The 25,284-nt window shown below is 40.5% G+C and overlaps 1 protein-coding gene across 1 annotated transcript in view; it reads right to left on the bottom strand.

The window, feature by feature from the left end:
- LOC125761024 (uncharacterized) overlaps positions 1–25,284 on the bottom strand; it is a 151,638-nt gene that overhangs the window by 24,983 nt on the left and 101,371 nt on the right. The window contains exons 3-4 of the mRNA XM_049421758.1: positions 2,170–2,301; positions 1,875–1,937 (exon numbers count right to left, since the gene is read on the bottom strand). Coding sequence (XP_049277715.1) covers positions 1,875–1,937; positions 2,170–2,301 — 195 coding nt within the window. The remainder of the gene's footprint in view (positions 1–1,874; positions 1,938–2,169; positions 2,302–25,284) is intronic.

Below are 25,284 nucleotides of genomic sequence, written 5' to 3'. Positions count from 1 at the left end.
GAAAATAATATGTATAATTTTAGATTCAGTGGTGAATTGTATTTTCAGGGTTAGAAATTACTCATTATTGGGTTTTGGAAAGATTTTATTGGAAAAAATAAGTTTTGTTCCAAAACAAAAAGTAAAAAACACAATCAATATGAAAGACCATACCAAATGGGAGAAAACACGAGGTTAATGTGAGGAAGTTAGATACAAAAATCAGCAAAAACATGTTAAAAGAGTTACAATGGTCGATTTCCAATAAAACTCCACTCATCTTGCCCTTCTTTAATGCTAGTTAAAAAAAACAAAACAAATGCTAAACAGGTACCTTCTTAATGATAAAGTAAAGAGGAATGATCGCTTAAATAATGTAAAGTAAGTTAAAAATTAAACATAAAATAAAGTTACGTAGTTACAACTAAACTATCGTCAGTCACACAGCAGTGGGTTCATATCAAAAAGGGGGAAAGCTTTTCTTTCTCACTCTCTCAATGAAATGGAATAAAATTTCTTAAGAAACTTTTCATCTTTCAACGATGAAAGAAAAAAATAACTGAGAGCAGAAATGTCACATAGCAAGGCGAAGGAAGTGAGACGGGAATCAATCACCACTTAAGAGTGTGAGCCTCATTGTGATGCCATCGTGAAAAAGGAAAAGACTAATCAGATTAAATCACATCAAAGATCAAGCTCGTTGAAGTATCCTTAGCCAAAGCGCGCTCGAGCACACAAATAAAAGCACACTTGTGTTTTCCCATTCACTTTACTTCTGGCGAACTGATTTTCCCCGGGTGTTGGGGAGGGAAAAGCGGTTGGCAAACACATTGGCACAAACATACGTCGTGGAGACGTTTTTGACTTTACACGGGGATCTTCTTCACATTAATGGCAAACAGAACCGAAAGTTCCATGCCGAATGCTTGAAGAAAACTCGATGAAGTAATTTCAAGTCAGACAAACGGAGAGCTTTTCGTGGGGATCGTTTGAGAGACTTGGGTCAATGGTACTTCTAAGTGTCAGACGATTAAGAGATGTATGTTAGGCGTGTGTCTTTATGTTTAAAGTGTGTGTGTGTGTGTATGCGTATGTATAGGTGATATTAGTTTGGAAGGACGGGTTACCATTTGTTCCATTTGTGACGTTTTGTGACGTGTGGCAGAGTGAAATGAGGTGTGACCGGTGTGTGTGAGTGTAGGCGTGTGCAAAGGGGAGTTGTGTGGAACGTTCAACAAGTTGCTTAACATTTCCGCAGGGCTTCCACTGTGTAATGTGTGAACTAAAAACCGGACATTTTGCTTGCCCAAAGGACGAAGTTAATAGTGATTTTAGAAGATAGCAAGAGCAAGTAAGAAAACAGGAACCAGCAAAAACAGTTTGTAGGCGTGTATGTGTGTTGGGTGTGTTGGGGTTTCCGAACCAAAATTTACTTTCTAGTCTGTTACTGCTTTTCGGGTCGCATTTGGTGGACAAGACGCTAGGAGAAACAACATACCCAAAAACTTGGACAGGGGGGAACAACAAAAAAACCCACTAGCTATGTGATCAACACAACAAAACAAATAAAAGCATCAAAGATACCAACGAGAGGGTGGAAGTATGCCGTGGGTTAGTAGGTGATATCGGTGGAACGAACCATACAATAGCCGATCTTGTACGAATAAAAACAGAAAGAAAAATGATAGAGCGAATAAGAAAAACTAAAGGAGAGGAAGAAAAAAAACATTAGCCTAGCGGAAAATGGGAAATGGTGAGTTGCGTTTTTGTTTTTTTTCATAAGTTTTTTTTTCTTTTGCTGTATGTTGCATTTAGTGACGCAAAAAAAAACGGTTAGGAGTGAAGTTTTAGCAAAAGGTACGGCAAAAACGGAAGTGGTAGGTGGTCGGCTTTACCTGTAGATCCTGCTTGGCAGCTTCCGCACCGGCACGGGTGTTGAACGTGACGAAGCCAACAGGCTGCAACGAAGTGAAACAGTGTGCGTTTGTATTACAGTTATTACAGGACGATAAAAAGAAGGGAGGAAAAAAATCGAATAAATGGTGTTTGGGGTTTTTTTTGCTTTGCTTTCGGTTCGTCGAAAGCAAAAAAAAAAGCTAAATGGGAAGATTTTTTTTTGCTTCTAGCAATAAAAATAAAAAAAGAAAAAACAGGCGAAAGCACACAAAAACGTGCGATAATGGGACTTACCGATGCCGTTTTTCCATTTTTGCTGGTAACCTTCAGCAGCGATCCTTCGTAACCTTCGTAGGCTCTGAACAGTAGATAGAGTTCGCGCGGTTTCGCATCCATCGGCAGTCCACTGACGAAGAGTGTGCGAACCTAAGACAGTGTGGAAATGGGGAAAGAGAAAAAAAAGCGAGAAAAAAAGGAGAAACGGAGCGTGAGATTTCGGGGATTGCATATTGTTAGCACTAAATTGATGTAGGAGTTTTATCAACACTGTCGCTTATGTTCGTGCCTTGTTGGGGAAAGGAACAAACCAAAAAAAAAAGAAAAATGTTGACTCTAAAATCAGTGAACGGTTTAACAGAGGATTGTTGTCTCAAAATCGGGAAGATCCATCTTTGGTCTTTTTGGCTTTTTTTTTAAGTTTACTTGGTTTTTGCGGATGTCGCGGGCTGTCAGGAAGTTGAGGTGAGGGTTTTTCCTACAGTTCCTTGTCACGACGTGTTGTGCGTGAATTCATTCAGTGATGGGAGTTTTTTTTTCTGTATTCACTCACTTCACACACTTCAGAAATAGCACTTCAACGCAAATAAAGCAGGCAAAATCTTTTGAACGCAAACGCTCATTGAACGTTGTGTTTCGTAGCGCATGGCTATGAATGGTGAAAAGTTGGAATTTTCTTCACTTTCCTTTCAAAAAGGTTTCGCTTGAAGAATGCCACAGATAAGACAAGAGCAAGCGCATGGGAAGAAGAAAAAAACGCCCGGAACGTGTTTGGTGGATAGGTTTTTTTTCTCCATCAGCGTTATCGTGTGGCATAACAAGAACGAAACAAGAAAAAAAAATGGCTACAAATATCCTTTCCAAACGAATGGTTTGAAGTTTTCACACAGCTGAAAATCGTTTGAATTCCAGAAATCAAAGAAAAAGAAAAGCTTTAAAAAACTTTCTCCGTATAACCTTATTGTTCCATCGACAAATCATTCAATGGTAAAAACAAGATTTTTGTACGGAAATGTATTATTAAACGTTGAAGAAAATTTACTTATTTGTTAGACAATCATTCGGAGTACAAAAATCTATCTTGTATATTACTTTTCACATGTTTTTAAATTATTTACACTCTACACCCTTGCCAGTTAGTTGAGCTAATTTTAATAAAGAACAACTTCCGCTCCAAGGTAAAACTTCGAACGTCTTTCGGTTTTGTTTCGGCCCAGCTTTTTCCCGGACCACAACACAATAAGGAAGGGCCAAACTTTTTTACCGCTCTACCACCACAAATAGAAGCGACCAAACAACGACAGCTAACAGGCCAGTTCGTTGTGCTGATGGTAGGGTACACGTACACGATAATACGGAAAAACGATTTAGTTGCACAATATTAAGACTGTAGACCAATTCTAGACGCGAATGCTTGGCATTTCTTTTTTTTTCTTTTTCCCATTTGTTTGCACTAGGAAACGAGCGAGAGAAGGAAAACATTCATTTTGTGGTAAAAATTTGACCATTACCAGCAAAGCCGGTAGCTATTGTTTAATTTTTATGAAGCAAGAAAAAAAAATCTAATTTCAAAACGAAACAGCTTTTCTTTTGCAACATGAACTTTGCGTGTTGTGGTTGACTTTTTTTGCACCACTCAGGGAGAACGATCAGGGAGTACTAGCAGTAGCGATGATGATGTGTATTCTTTTCTGTTTTGTTTGCTTACTTTCACTTTAAAATTGCGTCTCAATACTGCTTGAGTGCTTAGGGAAAGTCATGCAAGATTTTCCTATCTGGTTTTCCATCTACCGGACCGGTGGTTTTGGTTGAGATGCCGTGAAGTTATTTCCCAGTTTTGCTGCACGTACCATGTCCTTCCTCGTTACCCAAGCTATGTTTATTATTTTAAAGTTTTCCTTCTTTTTTTAAAGCATTTTCCTTTCAAAACATTCGTTTACACGCTCGTCATCAGCGAGTCCTGGATGGCTTTGCACAAGTCTTTTAACTTCCACAATCGGACAGGGAATACCAATAAAGATCTTTATCTTGACAAGTGTTTTTGTGCCATTTAAACGCTTGCCCCGCTTATGCAGCTTTCCTTATGATAGCGTTTTTCAAAAACACCACTGTGAAGCGTGATGAAAAGTCATGAGAAGCTTACAGCGGTATGAGAAAAGTGATCAGGTTTTACGCTGCTGAGCGTAACATAATTCGTTTCCGATAAGGATAGGATCGCTATGAGGTGCGAAAAGTCACAACAGACTGATGAAAGATTAAATGGAAAAGTTTTGTCTTGTTATGATGGTCGTTAGAAACTATGACGGGAAGCAAAGAATTCGGAGTAGTTGGGAGTTGTTTTGAAGTTGTCATGATTTGGGCAATTAAAATTTGAACTACATAATATTTCTCATCATACAATAAATCGAGAAATAATATTTAACACTAGAACTACCAAGCGTTTTAAGCGTTTTTCGTTCTTGATTAATTTTTGAAAAATTTCGAAGAGGTGGAGTATACGTTATTGTTTATTGGATATTGTACTAAAAATGTATAAGTAAAATTCATGCTACAATTTCCTTAAAATTGTTTAACCTCAAATAATAATGTGACGAAAATAAAGCGTTCCAGTCATAATGACTAGTACGGTAGTAGTAGTGTTAGCACTAGAAGTACCAAGCGTTTTAAGCGTTTTTCGTTTTTGGCTAATTTTTAAACAATTTCGAAGTGTTGGAGCATGTTTGATTGTTTATTGGAAATCGTATTCTTCTTCTTCTTGGCTTAACGACCTTACAGGTCACGCCGGCCATTTCTGGCTTACTAGACTTATTTTACCACGTAGCCGGATAGTCAGTCCTTGCTCCGGGGGACGGTCCTGATGGGATTTGAACCCGGTACTGCCGTGTGGACCGGCGCCGTTTATCACATGCACCACCGGGCCGCCCCGGTGGAAATCGTATTATAGAATGTAAAACTCATGTTTCAACTATCTTAGGATTGTTTAACCCCCTAAAATAATGTGACGGAAATGAAGCGTTCCAGTGAAAAAGACTCGTCCGGTAGTTCTAGTGTTAAAGTTTTTTAAACACAGCCTCTTTATATCAATAAAGACATACGTTTGTATTGGATAATTTTAATGAAATGATCCTTAATATATGACTAATCACTACTAATCTAATGAAGTAAGAAACATTTTTCTTCCCCCAAAAATAGGTACGTATCTACATTCGAAGAATATTGCGAAAGATTCTAAACAGCCTACCAACTAGTTTATGATTCATAGATCAATGAATTAGACATGGTAGCATTTCAACAGAGCTAAACGTTTCTTCACACCCCTATTTTGGCTGATTAAAAATGCAATAATTTTGCCGATGTGTGTGGATACCAATCCAATACACGTTACCATACGCATATCCCTTTCAGAATAACAAATTTCTGGGATGCGGGGTACTTACATCATCTTCTGGGAGGGCAGTTTTCAGTTCGTCAAAACGGGTGACGTGGTTGTGGAGGTTTCGTAGTAAAGCGTCATGTTTAATCCTTCTTCGTGTTTCAACACACACACGTACTTCCCAAAGGAAGAACGTTCCGAAAAAGGGTGCGAAAGAGTGTTTCCCATGTTTAACAAAAGCCCTCCAGGCTAATAACCCACAACGCTTGTTTTCCTCACTCACCCACGTAACCACCCCGGGGGTTAAAAGCGGAGCTGGGCGGGCGGTTAGTGCGGGTGGTTTGGTTTTGGGGAGTCTGTGACGGCCTGTTATCGTTTCATTTTAAACGAAATTAATTATTAACTACGATACGAAATGAAACTTTCCCACGTCTGACGCCTGACGGTTTTTTTTTGGTGAATGCGGGACGGGGTCTAGCGTTTGGTCAGCGGTGGTGAACATCCAGGAGTGTGCAGGTGTGCGTGCTCAAGTAGCTCACTGTTTTGCGTCGCTGTGATACATGCGGCTGCAGCAGCATGGTTTGCGATTAATGGGCTGGTGCTGCCAAAGGTAAAAGGCTGCTTCACATTATGCACGGATCCTTATGGGTCGTCGATCCGAGCCAGAGCCAATTCCAATTAACTTCCTCCATTCCGACACGTTAGTGGCAGCGTGTCCGTCCTCAGTACGTCGCTGGTCAGCGTGGGAAAATTAGAAACCAGTAGAAGATGGGGCCGATAACGGTAAAGGCTGGGTTGTGATTAAAATTTCATTCCATAGACACTGGGGGAAACTAGAAAAGTCCTAGGCGTCGATGTGAACGGTAATCGACCGTGTAAGGGCGAGGGACGTGTACGTAGGAAAGGTGACAGGTAGGCAAGTTAGGCTCCGTTTTTAGCAAGTTTTTATCGCAAAGTAGTTTTAAGTAGCATGAATAAACGATGAGCATGTGTGGGGTAGTAGTAGGCTTGTCAGCTTTTTTTTTGTTTGCAAAGCAAGGACGTATGTCGAGGGTTGTCCACTCAGTCCGAAGAATATGATATGGTTTGGCAAATTACCTGGTCGCAGCTGGTAACGATCTCATCCTTTCCTAACGTACTGTTCGGTTGCGGGCGGTTGTAACCCATAATTTTCCCATCCCCTAATGCAGTTAATTGTTCCATGGATAAGTGCAGATTGTGTGATGCACTTATCGGAAGGATACATAAACTTGTGGAGAGTCGTAGTGATGTGAAGCAAAAACTAAGCTACAAACACATGCGGGCAACACGTGTGTTTCAGGGTAAGTAGTTTTAAGTCATTATTATCTATTTTAACTATGTGCCAAAAACTTTCCATTAGTGTCAAGTTTCGAAACTAATTAAAAATAGCTGTAAGAATAATTTACATCCACGGGTGACATATAAAATATGCACCTGAGAGTCATGAATAATCTTTTCCCCTCCCTTTTTTGGTAGTTTTCCTCCTGCTTGCGGGGAAGCAAATCATCGAAAACGCCTTCGGCAGTGGTCGCCATTGAAACGAATCCATCCATTTTAAAGGATGGAGCAGGGAACATAATCCCATGCACCGAAAAAGGTTCTTCGGTTGAAATGGTTTCAAAAACTTTTAATGAGCTTTCTTGTCCCGATATCAATCATGATAAAAGTGATAACTTCATCCTTCGGGAATGGGGACGGGCGAACAGAGGGAACGTTATGTCCATATGAAATCGAACCTTCCCGAGAACTATCAATCTCTACTAAAGGGTGTGGAGTTGCGGAGTTCCATCAGTATAGGTGTGTTGTTGAGTTTAGTATTTATGAATATTAATGCGTATAAGGGAGTTGCCCTTATCAGCTACCTGAAGGACTGTCTTTAATATGATTAGATTTGCATTATCATTAAACACTACCATGCATTGGTGATGCAAAAAAGGTGCTGTTTGCATCAACATCAACTTAATCTAAACAGATTTTTATAAATACACATCCTTTCTCATGATTTCAAGACGTTTACCAAGTAGAGTCCTCGCGTTAATTGTTTACACGAAGTATCACCTGATCACTTCGACTAATGAAGTCACCAGCGTCACAAAAATCACGGTTACGAAATTCGCCGAAAACTTTCCACCAGGCAGCCATGATAACGAACTTTTCCAAAAAACGTTCGAACAAAATAAAAAAAATACGCTGTTCACCCCGTGGCCTTTCGTGCCACAGCCGAGCGAATGATTAAATTATTGCTCTTTGGCGGTTTTCGAAGCCGCCCGTGGTGGTACGTCCTTAGAACAATTTTTGTCACCGTCAAACGGTTTGTTGCTTCCGGTTTCCGCTTCCGTCCAGCACCGTCCCATTTTTGCCAATATTTGTCACACTAATTAATTTAAATTTTCGTGCCACGCCTCGCGTCTGGGGCGGAAAATGTTTAATTAAAGTGCGAGGTTGTGTTCAGGGGGTTTGGGTTTTTTGTTGCTTTTCGCGAGAACTTCGATCGTGTCTCAACAGACTGGTGAGGGGTTTTTCTGTTTTACTGCTAGTTTAATTTAAATCGAACTGAAATTTGAAATTTTTTAGGAGTGAAATTTGTGTGGCTCAACCGTCAGAAAGTGGGTGAAGCATTTTAAAGTAACAATACTTGTGATATTGAAAGTTGCGTAGAAATCTCATCCTATAGAAGCTTCTTTCCCCAGTTTACACAATCTAGCTTCCGATCGTTCATTACGCCATGATAAAATAATGACAAAACATTTATTATTTTTGTTATCCAAAGTGGATCGCTTCTCCACTTCAAACCATTCTCCTGCTCATCATACTATTTCCAATTTCCACCAGCGCTAGAGTCTCTTTCCTCAGTTTTATTGTACATCGTTTGAAGGGCACTTCTGCACCCCAAACATTCCCTCTTGGAAGGGATGGGGGAAACATGGTGAAAATTATACCAAACGCCGACCGTAACAACTTTCTCTTCCGTTTGACAAATATTCACGTTGCGTATCATCGTGTTCAGCGACAATCTTTAGCTTTGTTGCTTTGGAAAAGACGAACTTGGTGTGGCAAAGACTTACGAGTCTTCAAAAAAAAGCAAGATATCTTGCTCGAAAGGAAAACCGCTTACAAGCTGTGAATGTATGGAGCAGTACAGCAAGGATGCCCTGGTCGCGTTCATTGTTGTCATCCATCTTTTCCTTCCACGTCCCGTCTCCCGTCCCCGCTGCCGGCTGAGTGGGACAGATTGAGCTCGACGGTTCTGTACCCGCGAGACGATAAATTACGCGCATCGCTCGATTTGAATGGGAGATAATCATTAAAATTTTAGCAGCGTGAAATTTTCATCAAACTTTTGTCCTCAATCGGGTAGAGGGGCATGTGTTTTTCGGGAGCTTTGGGGGAACGCTCGTCGCGTTTTCATGAACATCAGATCTGGTGGAGTACGCCAGCTTGAGGTTTTTGGAGGTAGCGAAATGGAAAATCTCGTACCAAAACTGGAGTTGATGTGTGCGTGTGTGTTTCATGCTTTCACGAGAACGTAATCATTTGTGGATGGAATGTGCTCCGATTGGAGTGAGCGGCAACAAACATCGATGACTTAATTAATTTGTGCCTGTTAGCCGAGATCCGTGGGGGAGAAGGTGAAAGTGTGAGTTTTAAATTAATGTTTTTCTAGACAATGACCTATCCTTTTGAGTGAGAAACTTCTTCATCACCAGCATCAACTGATTGATTGCTTGTTTTCGGGAGCTTTTCTAAAGTACTCCTTTTTGAAGGTGGAACAAGTACCATCGGGTAGATGTCTGGATTGAGACACCATTAATCGATCAGCGAGTTTTACTTAAATCTAGGGTATGCATGCTAAATTGTTTAACAGATTTCAGAACAAGATAATTCACTGTCACTCATCTGAGATGTTTGTTGTATGCTTTATGGATAGATATTAGCTAGGTATTAAGACGCTGAGCTAGTGGGCTTTTTACCATGTACAAAATGACTATAAATAAATGGAATATTCTATTAAAGATGATAAGCAATCAAGATGGCTCTTTATGTTTTTAAGACGTTTTAAAGCTTTTTGTACATTCCATATCAGATATGATACATAAATGGCTATGAAGTCATCAAACAGTTTGATTATTTGTACACTGTACTGGGCGTCTCCATCGAACTTTCGAAAACGTAACCACAAGCGACGCCGTATGTTGGTTTTCCCGCCATATCAGAATCCTTCAAACGATGATAGGGGGGGGGGGGGGGGGGCAGGGGGAGGAAAATCGAAGTTAACAGCTTATTTGCTCACCGCCTGTACAGGACGATCCCCACCACCCAAATTGGCCACCATAAACCACGCGCACAATTTATTCAACCCCGTTTTACCCGTGCGGCTGGCAAAGGAAATTGGCCCGGGGGGATGCTGTACCAAATGGACAGCAACATTTATGTTGTTTTGCTTCTTTTTTTTCGTTGTTATTTACCCATACCCGATACTATCTCTATCGCCCTTCGGTTAACGATCTTGCCACGATCTGGCAGTTCGATTTTTTTTTGCGGTGGTGTGTGGAAATGTAAAAATGCTTCAGTAGTGGAAATTGGGATGCGGTCGCCCCACGCGAACTGTTGGATAAATATTTACACAGTAAACTTAGAAGGCGGCTATTAGATGTGAGGAATGGAAGGGTTGATTTGCGGGGGAAAGAAGCAGCAAACGGGAAACGGGAAGACAAAATGTACGCCTACAGTTTTCCCTTTCGGCGGTCGATCCTAAGCAAACATTTTAAACTCGATTTTATTGGCTCGTTCTGGCACACGTTTCCTGTCCCTTTTTCTATCTACCGAAAAGTCTAACACTGTATGCAGTTTTTCTCCGTTTCGCATCGATACACGAAGGCTGACACCAACGCAAAACGGATCCGTTCAATTTGTATTCGTACGAAGAAGCTGTTCGGTAGATAGAGAGGGGAGAAAACAAACGTTTCCTTCGTTTTCCCGGCGGCGAGAAGGCGAGGTCGTTTGGGGGTTGGGTTTGGAGGAAGTAAAGGAAAGCATGCGTATCCGCAACCGAAATATGCCAGCTCGACACAACAACTTCCACGAAAACGGAATGTGGTGAATTAATTTCACGACAAGAATTCAATCCGTTCCACCATCTTCGATGCTATTCCTTCCGTTTTTTTTTGGATAAAAGCTCTCTTTCGTACTCGCGCATTGGTAGGGAAATTGGAGCTGTTTTTCCAAATACCCGCGGTAAACGAAAAGGCAGGAACACCACAGAGGCAAGGCGCAGGGAGAAATGTTTTGCGCAATGGTTTTACGATGTGTTTTGGCGTTTGTTGCTCAAATTATACACCCTCCACCGTAGCAGAGACGCTTTCGCTAATTGACGCAGAGATTCGTCGGTACCGCCAAATTGGCCTCGGTTCGTGTCTGTTTCGTGGCGTTTGTGCAAAAGCAACACGTGTTGACATGGTGGGTGGTGGGGTAGGGTGTCCCTTGCCAATGGATAGGAGCTAATTGCTGTCGCTTTGCTCGGTCGTAGATTGCAAAGTGAAATGTACGCCGCTTTTCGTTCGGGTCACATCTTGGCGTGGTGAAGTAGTGAAGAAACGCTAGCCGTCGAACCGGTTAACAGCTTAATGGTGGATAATGTAGCCTAATAAGCGATTTAATGAGCGTATAGAACAACTCATTTGAAATTGTGATTTTTATTTTGAAAAATATTACATAACTGTGAAATCCCACAATTGGGAATTTTAAACACGCTTTGTATGCTTGTAGGATAAATATTTAAATATTTTTATTAGATAAATATGTTGGAAACATATTTTTTGGAGGTAATTTTTTTTTTTATTATTATTTTATTTTTTTTATTTTTTGGGTTCTTTGAAAATTTGGAAGCTTGTGGTTTTAATTCTGTTTATTTAATGTATCAAAGGATTTATTAATAAATTTTACAATAAAAAGATGTCGTATAAGCATCAAGATATTAATAATTGTTAGACACGAGTAGAACAACTTTAAAAACAAAAACTCACATCTGCAATAAATAATAAAATTTGTGTTAAAAGCTCTAAAAACAAGAAAACTTGACAACAAACAAGAGCCCATTATGCTTTATGGGTATTGATGTAATGTCGTGTCATACACCAACTGTGGAGTATGTAGAGTAGTAAAAAAAGTATTTAAAAATATGCGTAACTTCTCACCACCCTCATTTTCCACCAACTTGTGGTTATTCACTGGTAGAAAACAACTTTAAATGCGCACGTGTAGCCTCATTTTTATCCCAACCCGAACCCGAACCGCAGACCGGTGCGGAGTTCTACGAGCCTTATTAAACATTGAGCCACAACAACATTGTGGTATCAAATTTTTTTCCTCTTTGTTCTGTGTGGTAAGGGCGCGTGAGAGAAATAAAATAAATAAATTGGAAAAACTCATCTCAATTTATTCCATCCAACACAGCTGGCCTACGCAGGAGTTTGCTTGCGGCGTAAAAAGGGGTGCGGTGAGGGGTCCTTTGGGGGTGGGTGAGTTTTAATCCGAATGACGGAAGAAAACGATTTTCGCGAATTGTCAGCATATTTTCATTTGTCTACGGGGCCTATGTGCGTGTGGGTGTGTTTGCGTTTTTTATTCGCCATTTTGATATTCCTACAAATGCTAGGTAAAGCGCTGCTGGAAAAGATTATGAGAAATTCCATCTTCTCGAATTTCGTTGAATTCATCATTCAGCCAACATGTGACCGACTAGGCTGGGCGGAATAGTAATGCTACAACATTTCAGGATAAAAGATAAATCTACGCGTGGAATTTCCCAGTAGCAGCAGGTCTGTGAGGCTTATATTAAGCTTAAAAGATTCAGCGCATATGTAAGTGGGGGCGTGTGTGGTCCTGGACTAAGACCACATATTCATGATTTTACAGCTCCCCATGGCTGTGGCGACACACAGGACACTCGTTGGATTTGACTATAACTATTCATTAAAATTTACAGCCTACCATCCATCCATTCGGGCAAATGTACAATGCCAGCGTTACATTTAGAATTTTCGGTATACCATTCTAAACCCTCCGTCGTCCGATTGGCTGTTGGGCTGTGGGTTTCGTGCCCAACTCGAATCGAATCATATCGCTCGAACGAACGAGTCCATGAAACCTGACGCGCCAACCATTTCTGTTTCGTGTCCCGGTTCGGTGCGTGTTCTGTTATTGTTCCGCCAAAAAGGGGAAAAGTGAGGAAAGCAACGAAGGTGACCGTGTATGCGCGATTATTAAATATGGATTTATTATAATTATACCGTGTGCGGTTCGGTTTTGTACTGGCGCGCCTCGTTACTTCGTTTGGCGTCGATAATTCCATCCGAAATTGGAGCCCGGGCGCACATTCTCGGTGGGTTTGACCTCGATGTAATTGTAACGCATAATTTATTTCAAACCATGGTATAACACAAATACACGGACACACGCATACAGGCGCGTGCGATAAAATTATTTTGGCAAACTCATGTCACGGAGCGCGGCGGCGGAGAGAAGGATCAAATCCATCATCGGTTTGGACGCATTTAGTAGATAAAAGCAAAATTGAGGAGGGATAAGTAATGTGCCTTAAAGGTAGATTATTGCTTTATTCCAGACATTGTACTTTTTTATTTTTTTCTCTAACGTTGACCCTAAAGGTCTCATTTTTCATTACGATAAATACTAGAAAAGTCCTACCCTCCTTACAAATGCTTCTCACCCTAATGGTTCAACATGTACTAAACAGTAATTTGTGCCGTTAAACTACCCTCCAGCATGCGATTGCACACTGGCCACACAGTAGTGAAGCTAGCGTGCACACAGTAGGTGAAAATGTTTCGCACGAAATCGTGCGTGTCACATGGTAAATGTGTCCACGCTGATGGACAACACCCGTGTGCCCGTGAGGAAACAGCAGAAAGCAAGGCGCGGAACGTAGATTTTTGTGATGATTATTAAAATATTATAATTAAATCATGAAACATGAAGCATTCGCAATATAGTTTTGCTTTTTTGGGGCTTGAGCTTTCCCGGTTCAAGCCCTTCTATGTTGTGCTATGAGTGCCGTTGGTGACGATTTAGAGCTTCGTTCTCGAAATATGTACACCAGCAAATCAACAACGAAAGTTCGTCCATTTTGTGGCATTGGCAAATGATTTATTCATTTGTTTAATATGCGACGACGCTTTACGATCGAACGTCCTACGCGATGCTTTCCAGCTGCCATTCAATCGGCACATTTTCACCACGTCGAAAGCAGCTAGTTTACATAGGTCAAATCGAATTTGCCATGGCTGATTAGGGCCACGTGCGTTTACTTATCGAGCAGTAAAGTAACGAGCAACGATTCGATTCGTTTCGACCAATATTTGCACAGGCGAGTTTTTTGACTGATCCAAAAAGCTACTCACAGTAACAGTAATGAACGAAAAGTTTTCACATATTTTCCACTAAGTAATGGTGGTGGTGCACGCGAAGAAAAAAACCCGAACGACTCTATGGCTATGTTTGGTTTTAGTTCAATCAATTAATTATCGCATGCTAATCGTGGAATTGCATTAGGTTGGATTGTGGCTCTTAGCTTGTTCCCTGTTAACCACATCTCGCTCTTGCCTGCGTGGTTAATGTCGTCCGCGCCAAGCGACCGTGCAACCGAAATTAACCTCACGAGAACAAAGTTGTGCCGGTTCAGGGTTAAGTTTAAATACGTGTCGTGATTCTCCATTAGAGTGAGGCTAATAATTAAACTAATTATCTTAATGTTACGTGTGCTAACGTTTGAATGTGCGACCATTACTTGGGGGCCTTTGGCAAGACACATGGGAAGCACAGGGGAGTATATGTACCGTTCGAAATGTTTTGTTGTGTAGTAAGAAACGAAAATCATCCCAAGTCACTGGATGTGCCGTTTTTTTAATACCAAAAATTAAAACTTTGAAACGACTCCCGACTCCGGAATGGGGCCCGTATGAAGTCGGGATGGGTCGTGGCAAAAAGTTGAGCATCAAAAGTATCTGGCAGCACAAACACTTCTCTCCAAAAAAGTCTGTGTGGTGGGAAGCGATTTCAACAAGCTTAAGGTTTTTGCTTGCACTCTCGTTCAGTTTTGATTTTTGGTCGGAATTTGCGAGCAAGATTTTCTCGCCCGAACACATTTCAGCAATGAGCTGCAAATTTCAAAGAACTGCATCTTCTTTAAAACATTAAGCTACAAAAGGAAGAAAAAAAGTTTACCATGTGTGAAAAATACCGCTCCGGTGGCGAGCAAGAGAAAAAAAAAGTGTCAAGAGCGATGGCATAACGATGAAGTTGGTCTGGCTACGATCTGATATGGCTACCGTGTTTCGCAGGGTGTTAAATCTTAACGTCATGTTAATGGCGGTAAAGCACGGTTTTCTTCGGAATTAAGTTTTGGATCGGATGGATCGTTTTCTTTTTTGCTGCAACGGCGAGTCAAAGGGATCCTGTGTTTCATATTGCCAACGGAAGCAGTAAGCAGCTTTTTAGAGCTGGAGCACAAATTTATGTGCAAAAAATAATAATTCCAAAATTTGGTTCCCTCTTCATGGAATGGACCCATTAGCAGCCTGTACAATATATACATGATTTCGTTCCGTAAGGTTGTTCGGCAAGGCAGCTTGGGTGGATGGAATAAAACAAGTTTAAAAAGTAACTTCATACACGCACAGAATTTTAATTGCTTCGTATAACGTTAAGCTTCTGTTGATATGGTTGTTCATGGGGCTGTTGGGGTGTTTTTCTTGGGAAAAAAAACTTCAAAGTACTGATTCTCTATTTATGCTTATTCATCTTACATACGTCATATTAAACCATTTTTTCTTGTTTTAAATCTTTATAAATGTTTCAACAAATTTTAGAAGTGCGCAAATGTTATAGAACAAAAAAGAATTAAATCATTCAATAACAGTGCATAAAATCATTCTCAGCCATTGAATAAGAAATAGTTGAGTAAATTATCTTTGTATATCTGCAATAAAGTGATTTAAATCCATATAGTTTGACTCTTATTGAGTGCTTTGGAACACAAAAGAGTGAGTCGGCACTGAGAATGAGTGAATCAAAACACAAAAAAGTACGCAAAGAACTGGTTTAGAGCAGTGTTGTGCTTATTGAGTCTTTTGAAAAAAATCATTCATATGAATCTTCAGTGAAGATTCATTCAAATTATGAGCTGGCTCCCAAAATATTGTTCATTTTTCAAAAATTCGAATGAATCGCCAAAGATTCATGAATCTTGATAGGATTCATAATTCAATGAGGATTCATGAATCTTCGGAATAGAGATTCAGAGTCATTTTTTCTGTTTAAAGAATCGTTCAGATTCACGAATCTGCATCAGATTTACGAAAACACTTGTTTAGAGCATTATTTTTATACAAATCTCAAATGAGTGAGTAAGAGATTCAAATTGTTATATCCACTATTTCACTCTTTATTGACTCTCTGAAAAGAGTACTTATTACCTGCTCTTTTGCTAATTTACATCATAATCAAAATGTAAAACAGTTTAGAAAAAAAATGTTTTACAATTCGTTTGTTCAATTCAAACAGTTTAGCAATGATTGTTAGTAATTACAATAATATGTAGCTAAATACAAACTTAAATAATAAAAGCACGTGACCGAAATGGTCATACCATTTCCACTGTCCACCATATATCATTGGTGATACGACAAATTGGTAGATAAATGATAGCATTCACAAACACACCCAGACACCTGTCCGGTTTGCTACATTGTTTGTCAAATGGGACGCTTCTGACGGTGCATTTTGCTGCGGAAAATTCATCGGTACACTGCAATCGATCAGCGTTACTCGTCCATCGGTCTCCACTAAACCAAACCGAACTCATTTTACCGGAAGGAAACATATGCACCCGCATATCCGGAAACGAACCACGCTAGCTCACCGTGAAGCTGCGAAATAGATACGGTGTGACGGTGCAGCCACGTTAGCAAAATGCGAAAGGTCACCATGTTTTTTTTTGTTGCTAGTATTAAATTATAAACCACCAGTATCATGCTGCGGCACCAGGTTGGTTTCTGCTCGGATTCACGGTCGTTTTGCAAGCTCTGAGAGAGAGCGTGCAAAGAAGCAAAAAACCAAGCAACAAAAATACTTACTTCAAAATTATCCCGAAACATGCGGGCGCGATTTTTTATAATTAAATTCTAGAGCAGAGAAATTAAATTATTACATTATTTTCCACCAGCTCGTTTCCTTCGCCTTCTATCCACGGGCGTTCGCAAGCAGAGTTGTGGATGGTGCTTCTGTCGGCTGAAGCTTTTGCTTCTGCTGCAGGTGAAAAAAGTAATACACCACCCAGGGAATGGATGCTGCGGATGCCGGCCAGGGACTAATGAAGAATGATTTATGATGCCTTTCGGTAAGATGGAGAACAACATTTCCTTCCACCACATGTATTGTGTGTGTGTTGAGTGAAAGAAAATACTAAAATCACACATATTCAGCGTGTCATCTTTAAGATAAGGTTGGGCGGTAAATTTGTTGTTGGCAGCAAATCTCGGGCCCATGTGGGCCCCGTTGGGAAAACCCAACACCCGCCCCCCAGGGAGGGGTAAGAATATGATAGCACTTAATATGATTAAAATTTTGACATGTTGTACCGGGCCGACTTACTACCTGTCAAGGCGTGACCCGTAAAGTGCGTGTTAATTGAGTTTCGTTCGAATGAACGGACGATTTTGCTTGAGTCTATTTTCGGTGTTTAAGCTCAACCAGAATGGTTAAAAGGGGAAAAGGCTTCCCCGTTCGGGTTGAAGTGTTGAAAACAATTGAGATGAAATATTGTTTGCACAAACGAGGTGACAAGATGAAAAGAGTGAAAGAGGATTAAGAAAGCAGCTTATCGTCAAACAGTCAAAGAGGACATGGAAACAAAAAAACTGGTTTCACAAAAGGAAAACTACACAAAAAAGCAGTTATCTTACCATAAATAACAATTTGAGTGGTAAACAAAAGATTGGTGAGTAGTAGCAGAAGAAACAATAAAAAATGATGCAAAGCAGAGGACAAAACACCCCTTTCACACCGTCGCCATCTTAGCATCCTCGCTTTTTGTTGTTCTTGGTATGACAACACGCGGCCATGTCTGGAAAAGGCAGTGCCCGGATACCTAATAGAAATGCAAATTGTATTTAAAAGTCCGTCAACTGTACACGACCCGTCCGATTCATCTGTCCGATTTATGCAGTTAAACAACAGTTTGCCACAGCTACTTCGCACCAAGAGTCAGCTGGCGTCAGTTGGCGTCTGTTCGAGCCAAAAACCATTACCGCTAAATAGGGCACAGGATAACTAAGGATAACGAATTCAAAGTTTATCTGGTCCGTTGTTGTATGAGATTGTGTGTGCGCTCAATGCCGAGCTTTGGGTTATTCGATGGGTTTTTTCCTTCTTTTTCTGCGGTCTTCTCCCACCCCACAGCAGAGGAAAAGGTTTATCTGTTTTGCATTTTAATGGCGTTTGTTTGGAGAAGTGATTTGCTTTGGAGGTTGCATTTATGCTGCGGCCAGTTTGTCACCGAACACTTCGAGACTGGTTTACCGTGAAGAAGGAAATGGATTGAGAAATGGAATAAGAGAAAGAGAGGTTTAAAGGTTGTAATTATATTCTTTTTTTGGATACAGATTATGTTTGCTAGTACATCACATGTTCATTATAATTTACCGATTGCTCAAATGAATGATAAAAGTACATGAGATTTTAGAAAATCTTACAATCTTTTAAATCTTTTATTGTCCATTAAAAGATCACTATGATAGTAGTGTTGGGTAAATTTGAATCAGATTCAGAGAAAGTGAGTGAAACTTTGATCTGTATGAATGATTCCCAATTTCTATTCTAAAGATCTTCATGTCATCTTCATTTCTCAAAGATCCATGAATCCTAATAGATTTATAAATTCTCAAAGTTTAGTTTATAACTCTTGAATAACATTCTTCAAACATTCAAGAGAGTACGTAATATTCAATAATCTTTTGAGAGTCGACTCCTGATTCGAATGACTCCTCATTAAATATTCAAATAAATGACTCTTTTCAAAAGATTCATTAAGCACAACAATAGATCACAATTCGAACTCAATCAGAAGAGATAATATTTTATTCACCAGAGCATAAATACAACGAATACGTTTTGAATTAGAAATGCTTTCTAATATGCTTCCATATCATACTACTGAAAACTCAGCTGCACTATCCTTGAGAGCAGCACGTGTCAGGATTTCAATAAGATTATGACACATGCACGCCCAGCTGTATCGTACCAAGATTTGAGAGGAGATAGAAACGAAAAACAAATTGAAAAGGAACAGAGCAGCTTTTTTTCTTCTTCGGGCTGACGAAGTAGCTCAGGAACCGTCATAGTCTGCCGATTTAACATCACGAAGCGCTCCCACGTTTTCATCACGACACTCTGATTGGCATCGAGATGTCAATGGCTTCGGTTGAGAGGTTTCTTTGCCGGTCTTCGTTGGAACACGGTGGAGCAAATTCAATCGCATTTATTTACCGCATCGTGCATTCCATTTCCTTATGCAACGCAGCATGCATTTCCAAAGTGATGTGATTTAGTTTGCTTCCGTTCGTAGTGACAGATGCAGCAGAAAGCAGACGTCATGAGTACTCGCGGTCGCACCACTCTGCACACAAGACATAACGCTGAAGAGCGTTACGCTACTGGTAGGAGCATGTGTTTTCTAGCTATGTTTTGGGAGGTTAGTGTTTTGCTACTTAAGCAACCAGATTCGTATATTCGTATAAGATACCGTAGGGAGGTGGAAAAAAAGATGCTAACACCAGTCACGCATACCGAACTTTTGGACGGATGTGCACTGTATTTTCCCTGTGGAAAACGTCATGCCACCTTAAAACCGTTCTTCAAACATCAACACACCCTCGGTATCACACCTGGAAAAGCGGGTTTTTGAGGGTGTTTCACTATAACAAAAACCACACAACACACGAAGTGAAGCTAATGGAGAAATCCACTCGTGTACGATGATGTCTACCGTCCAACCGGGTGCTTACGGTGGGAACGACAAACCATGAGACGAGCTGGCCCGTGTGTCTTCATTACGAGCTTTCGGAGACATTAGGATAAGACACCTTGGGTCGTTAGTACAAGGTTAACGCTTTTCCACGCCCCCCCCCTCCCCCTCCCTAGATGGGTGTCTTCCACAGGCTCCGGAACCGTTGCCCTACAAATGACTTCTTTCAAGGAGGCATTTTCGGGTTTTGGAAGAAGAGGGAGAGCACCAAGTAAAATGTTACCTTTTCGGCAATGGTGAAGCCTCTTCACAACTTCATTTCCTTATCCCAGGCTCGAACTACACCTTAAGTAATCTAACGTGTTTGAAACTGGTGCGGGATTTTGGAAGGAGTTGCTTCATTCCGGCAACCCGGTAATGGGGTTTGCCCTGAAACCGTGCTGGGATGAGTACCCGTTTAGAGAGCAGAAAATTGTTGTTATCGACATGCGTTTTTTCTCCCTGCGTGTGTGTGTGTACTGCTTTTATTTTGCAAACGTAAGGATCGTTTCTAGCCCACAGAACAACTCATCCTGGAGAGCCACTTTCAGGAGGTAAGTCAATTTTCATATTAAGAAAATGGTTCCCCGTTAAAGGTGAAACCGGAACCCAGGTAGGGAGCGTATCGTTGGACCTGTTTTGATAGTTGTATTTACATTGCACGAGCGAAACGGTACGATACACCCCGGCACGGTACCGTAAGGAAGCGTTAAGGAAGTCGTATTTGTCTTGAGCAAAGTATATTTCTGCTCCTTTTTTGGGTTGAAATTGGCTAAGTAAAAGGGCAAAACTTCTCATTGGTGACTATTTTGGGTTTCTTTACCATAGTCAGCATCATCACACATCCACGGTTTCGTGTTGGTATCGGATCGATAAATGCGAAACCGGGGCAAGAGGAAAAGGAATGCGGAGGGGTTTTTCAAAGTTCCCCCCACCTTCCAGCCTTCCCTTGGAAGTGAAATGAGAGCTTTACAGTTTTCATACTACCACTACTAACTGCTCAAGCAGGGACATTAAATTATCTCTAATCGGTCTCGAAGGTTCGGAAGCCAGTTACGTTTAACGGAGTTTCTTAGAAGTGAACCCGCCTGAATAGTTTTCCGATTTTGGAAGGCCAGAAACGGAAACAGCGGGGGGCAAGAAAAACGGGAACCATTTTAAAGGTTGGCCCTTGCCCGGAGGTGATGATGATGCTGTGAGGTTTACAGAAAGCACTTAGCTTTGCAGACCCCTTTTTTGGTGGGGCAGACACTCTTACGGTGCACGGGATAGAAGCTTTCGTAACCAGTTAGTAGCTCATAAAACTATCATTTAATTAGTGCTTTTTGGATCGATTCGAGTGTCTGAAAAATGGTTTAATTATTTACATTTCGCAAATGCTTTTTCCGAAGCTACGCGACACATTTAAAGAAAGCTATTTGTCTGCGAATAATCATAATTTGAAACAGTTTGAATCCATTTGAGATGGAAAATCAATAGAAGGATATTTGGTGTTTTACTTGCGTCTTGAGTTTGTATAAAAATGTATGTCCATAAGGTTCTCTTCAGTGATTTCTATACCTGTGGAGAGAATGGAAAAGAAAAAAAAATAATTAGAAAAATATGCTATTTTAAATGTGTAAACGATGGTTCTACATTTATAAAAAAAATTGTATTAATTGCTTCAATATACTTCTCCTACTCGTTTGTTTATAATTAGTGTGCAATTAGAGCTTAAAGTTGCGCTTAAATAACGCATTATTTATGGAACATGTATTAACTTCAAAACTGCATTATAAAAAAACGGGGACGATAAATGGGTTTGTAGGAAAAAAAAATCGAAATCCCCAGAAAGGGGAGAAAAAAACACGTCACAGGAGACCCACATCATGTGCAAAAGGGAAGTGATGGGGCACAAAAAGTGCAACGCATGGAAATGATGATCAAATTACATGTTTCGATATAATGATTTTTAACCTGCTTTTCCGTTTCGTTTTTCCCTTCCCGTTTTATGGTTGATTTTTTTCTTCTTGACAACGTTTACTCTTTGTTTCTGTTTTACCCTGTGGTTGTATGGAAAATAGCTCATATTTTATTCACCATTTTCTTTTGCATGGGACCAGGTTGAGCATTAAACGAAGTCACATTGATGGACAAGCAGTTTTTTTTAACTGAAATAAAGCATTGTAGCGCTGTTTTACTGTAACTCAATCTGTGCTTCATCGCTGGGAAGGACACACAAAAAATCGATCCGTTACTTCACCGCAGCGTAGAAAGGCCAATGCAATCCCTCAGTACGCACCGTACTACAACTTGCACCGACTCGCCATGCAACCAGACATGATGGCGTCAACGGTAATAGTTTGAAGGGTGCCGGACACAGTGCCGCTGAGACATACGTACCGCAAACATGCCGTGTGTTATGCTTAAATTAGTCACCATTATATGACCTACCATGGTCGCTTTTGTTTCTTCCATGTAAACTCCACGTTGATGGCAACTAAGTAACAGCGAACGTTAAACGGGTTGCTGCTCTGTAGCTTATCTTACAAGAAAAATGTTTTTCATTCTGGACAAGTACCACCAGGCAGCAAGCAGCACCCCACCTTATGCGCAAGGACAAAAAGGAAGGAAAAGACTTGCCCAAGATAGCACTCGTCCTAAGGTTTGTTTAATTTTAATTGGCTTCTCCATCTTTGTTTCGCCCTCCGTGCGCAAGTGTGTGAGTGTATAAAATGTACATTTTGTATGTGTTTGCCTGTTCACGTGCGAAAAGTCCTTTGCTCGTCGTAGAGTGGTTCGAAGTTGGTGCTCTGTTTTGTTTCTTTTTTTTTGTGTGTTTCATTTGCTCAACTGCTTTGTTTTAAACCTACGGTCGGTTTGTGTTGGTGAATGAAATAGGAGAAAAAAACGAACCTTGTTATCCCTGTCATTAGTCGGATAAATAGGCTTTCCTTTCTGTTCGCGTCAACGCTGCAGGGGGTTTTTACACCGCCACCGGTCTACCGGGTTGTCAAGTGCAGACAAACATTAAAAAAGTAACACAAATAAATGGTTTACAAGGGGAGAGACCTTTTCCATTACAAGTTACTTATTTTTTTTTACAAACCATGATAGGTTAACTTTTGTAATGTTTATTTAGAGATAAATAAAGATAAATATAATTGTTTTCTTAAGACACATTTAGAATTCAAAGTGAATGAGAGAATGAAAATACATTCATACGTTGAGGTAAAATGTTTTCATTGCAGTTTAAAATAAATTCAAACAGATCCCTTCAATTGTCCTGAATTGAGCATCTTCACGATATTTTGCTGTTTAATTTTCAATTCTAGAAGTCTTCGGTTTGATTGCAGAATCTAATAGTAATGTTTGGTTTAGATACAATCAACCTCTTCCGTGGCTGCATCGTAACAACGATGTGCAGTGTATGCAGTGTTGTATCTGGTGTACATCTGATGTGTTTCGTTCACACATGGAAATGGAATCATTCCGTACTGAATTTACTTGCTGTGCTTCGGTAAAGAAATTATTCGTTTAGTAAGCAGCATGATTGCAGCGTACCACATGAAGAGTGATGTTAAGGTGGCAAACATGTGCAGAAGACGTCCCAAATGCCGGTGAGAATAGGAGCAATCCGATAGGAATAGAGTGCTACCATTTGGTGGGTAAAGTTAATTTAAACTTTAAATTTTAATTACAATTTCACTACCGTTGGTTGAAACGGTTCATACTTTTTGATCAAACGTACGTAGGTATGTGTAAAATAAGAAGAGTGTTCTTAGATATGGAGGATGTTAGAAGAGAAAGGTATTTAAGATAAATCGTAAATTGTTTGTGATTTATTTTATAGTTTTTAATTTTATTTATAATTTTATTTTATAATTTTTGATGATAATTGTTGCACAGAAATTATATTTGAAAATTTTTATTGAAGTAGAAAATTCTAAAAAAAAATACTTCCATTGCATATTTGTTTCGTTTTAAAAGTTAAAAAAATGCTCCAAAGAAATGTTCACAACTATCCTGAATTTAATGCAATTTTCATGTTGCTTGTAATACAAAAAAGTAATAAAATCATTAATTCAGAAAATTATATATCCAGGTAGCATAGTAGCATGCCTTTATTCAACTTCAACAAGTTATCTCGTGTTACGAAAATGAACTAGTGATTAAGTGAAAAGATATGATTCCTTGAGCCATAAGTCACCATGATGGCAAAAACCAGGCTCAAAAGCCTACATGCATGAAACGGGAAAAGTTCTCGTTAACATGCAGAATGTAATAAACTGACTGAAGGATACGGTCGAGTTCAAAGCAGTTCAAGGGTGTACAAACACATCAAATGTTGGAAGTTCTCGTCGGATTTCAACGCCGTATGTAGCGCCTTACGCATGTCCAGCGGAATGTGAATGGATTAGAGTTTTTGGAACTCTGCATTAGTCACAGATTTTTTCTTCCGTTCACTTTACAACGAACGACTTCAGCCGGTGGTATTCGCTTACATCTGCTGAAAGTAACATCCATCCGGATACAGAATTGGGCGGAAAATGTGTCTTGCAGTCTAAGCTGCAGCGAAGTTCATGAATAGCTAACAAGTGCCCTGGAATGATGGTATTCATTGCTGACTTCGCAACACGGATTGCACCATTAGATCTAGAACATATATACACACACACACACACACACCCACTCACATATACGAACGACCTCTTAGTCTGGAATCAGGCTTTCATTTCCAATTCCCGCTTCGAACCGTCCGAGAGCTGCCTAAAGGACGTCGTGACGTATTCTGGGGCCATCTCCCGAGGGCCCATTTGTGCTCGATGCAGAAAGAAGGTTACTTATATACTGTGCGGCAGATAGAAGGTGTTCTTATGGTGCCTGTTTCACTCACACACACTATATCGTGCATCCCAGTCTGACGGTTTCATTGCAGGTCGGAAAATGCACCTTCGGGCGATACAATGTTTGCAACGAAGCGTCCTGATGGAACTGCCGACGTTGAATCAACTGGGATAAAGGAACCTCCGAAAAAAAGGTAGCAAAATGATTCTTGCTCTCATGTATGCGTGCTTCCCAGCCTTACCGCGCCTGTCCTGGGACATGGTCACTCAACGTTCGTTGGCACTGTAGCCTACAGGTAAAAAGGGATGCAAGCGGATTGGATGATATCGCATTTAGAATGAGTTGCACACTCGACGTGTACAGTGATGCCCGGTACGGAAATCTTCACCATCGTCGGCGCCATGATTGCAACACACCCTCCTCAGGCGGTGGAGTCGGGAGGATTTTACATCGGGGTTGTTTGTTCAGCTTAATTGCTGCAACGTAACACTGCAATTGACTGCGACGTGCTCAAGTGGATGCACTTGTGTAGCGTTTTTACCCGTGCTGTCCTGCCATGCGAACTGAGCTTCTCATATCACTTCCTTAGAAGGAAGGCTCGGCTTTTCCACAACAAGTGCTGTATAACGTTACCGTTTGCACACTCTCGCTCACCTGGTTTACCCGCTGTCTGGCTACGTGTGTTTTGTAGTTTTGTCGAACTTTCTACGAAATCGTTTGTGCGTTTGCTTTGGCAAGAGGGAAGCATATCGTAGTAAAGGTTTCATAAGGTCATGGGCTATACATTTCTTCGGAATTGAAGGATTCGGACTAAGGTTGTTGCAATGGAAAT

The sequence above is a fragment of the Anopheles funestus genome, chromosome 2RL (genome assembly GCF_943734845.2).
Source record: "Anopheles funestus chromosome 2RL, idAnoFuneDA-416_04, whole genome shotgun sequence".
Classification (NCBI taxonomy): Eukaryota; Metazoa; Arthropoda; class Insecta; order Diptera; family Culicidae; genus Anopheles; species Anopheles funestus.
Note: the sequence above shows the minus strand (reverse complement) of the source record. Positions and strands in the feature narration are given on the sequence as shown.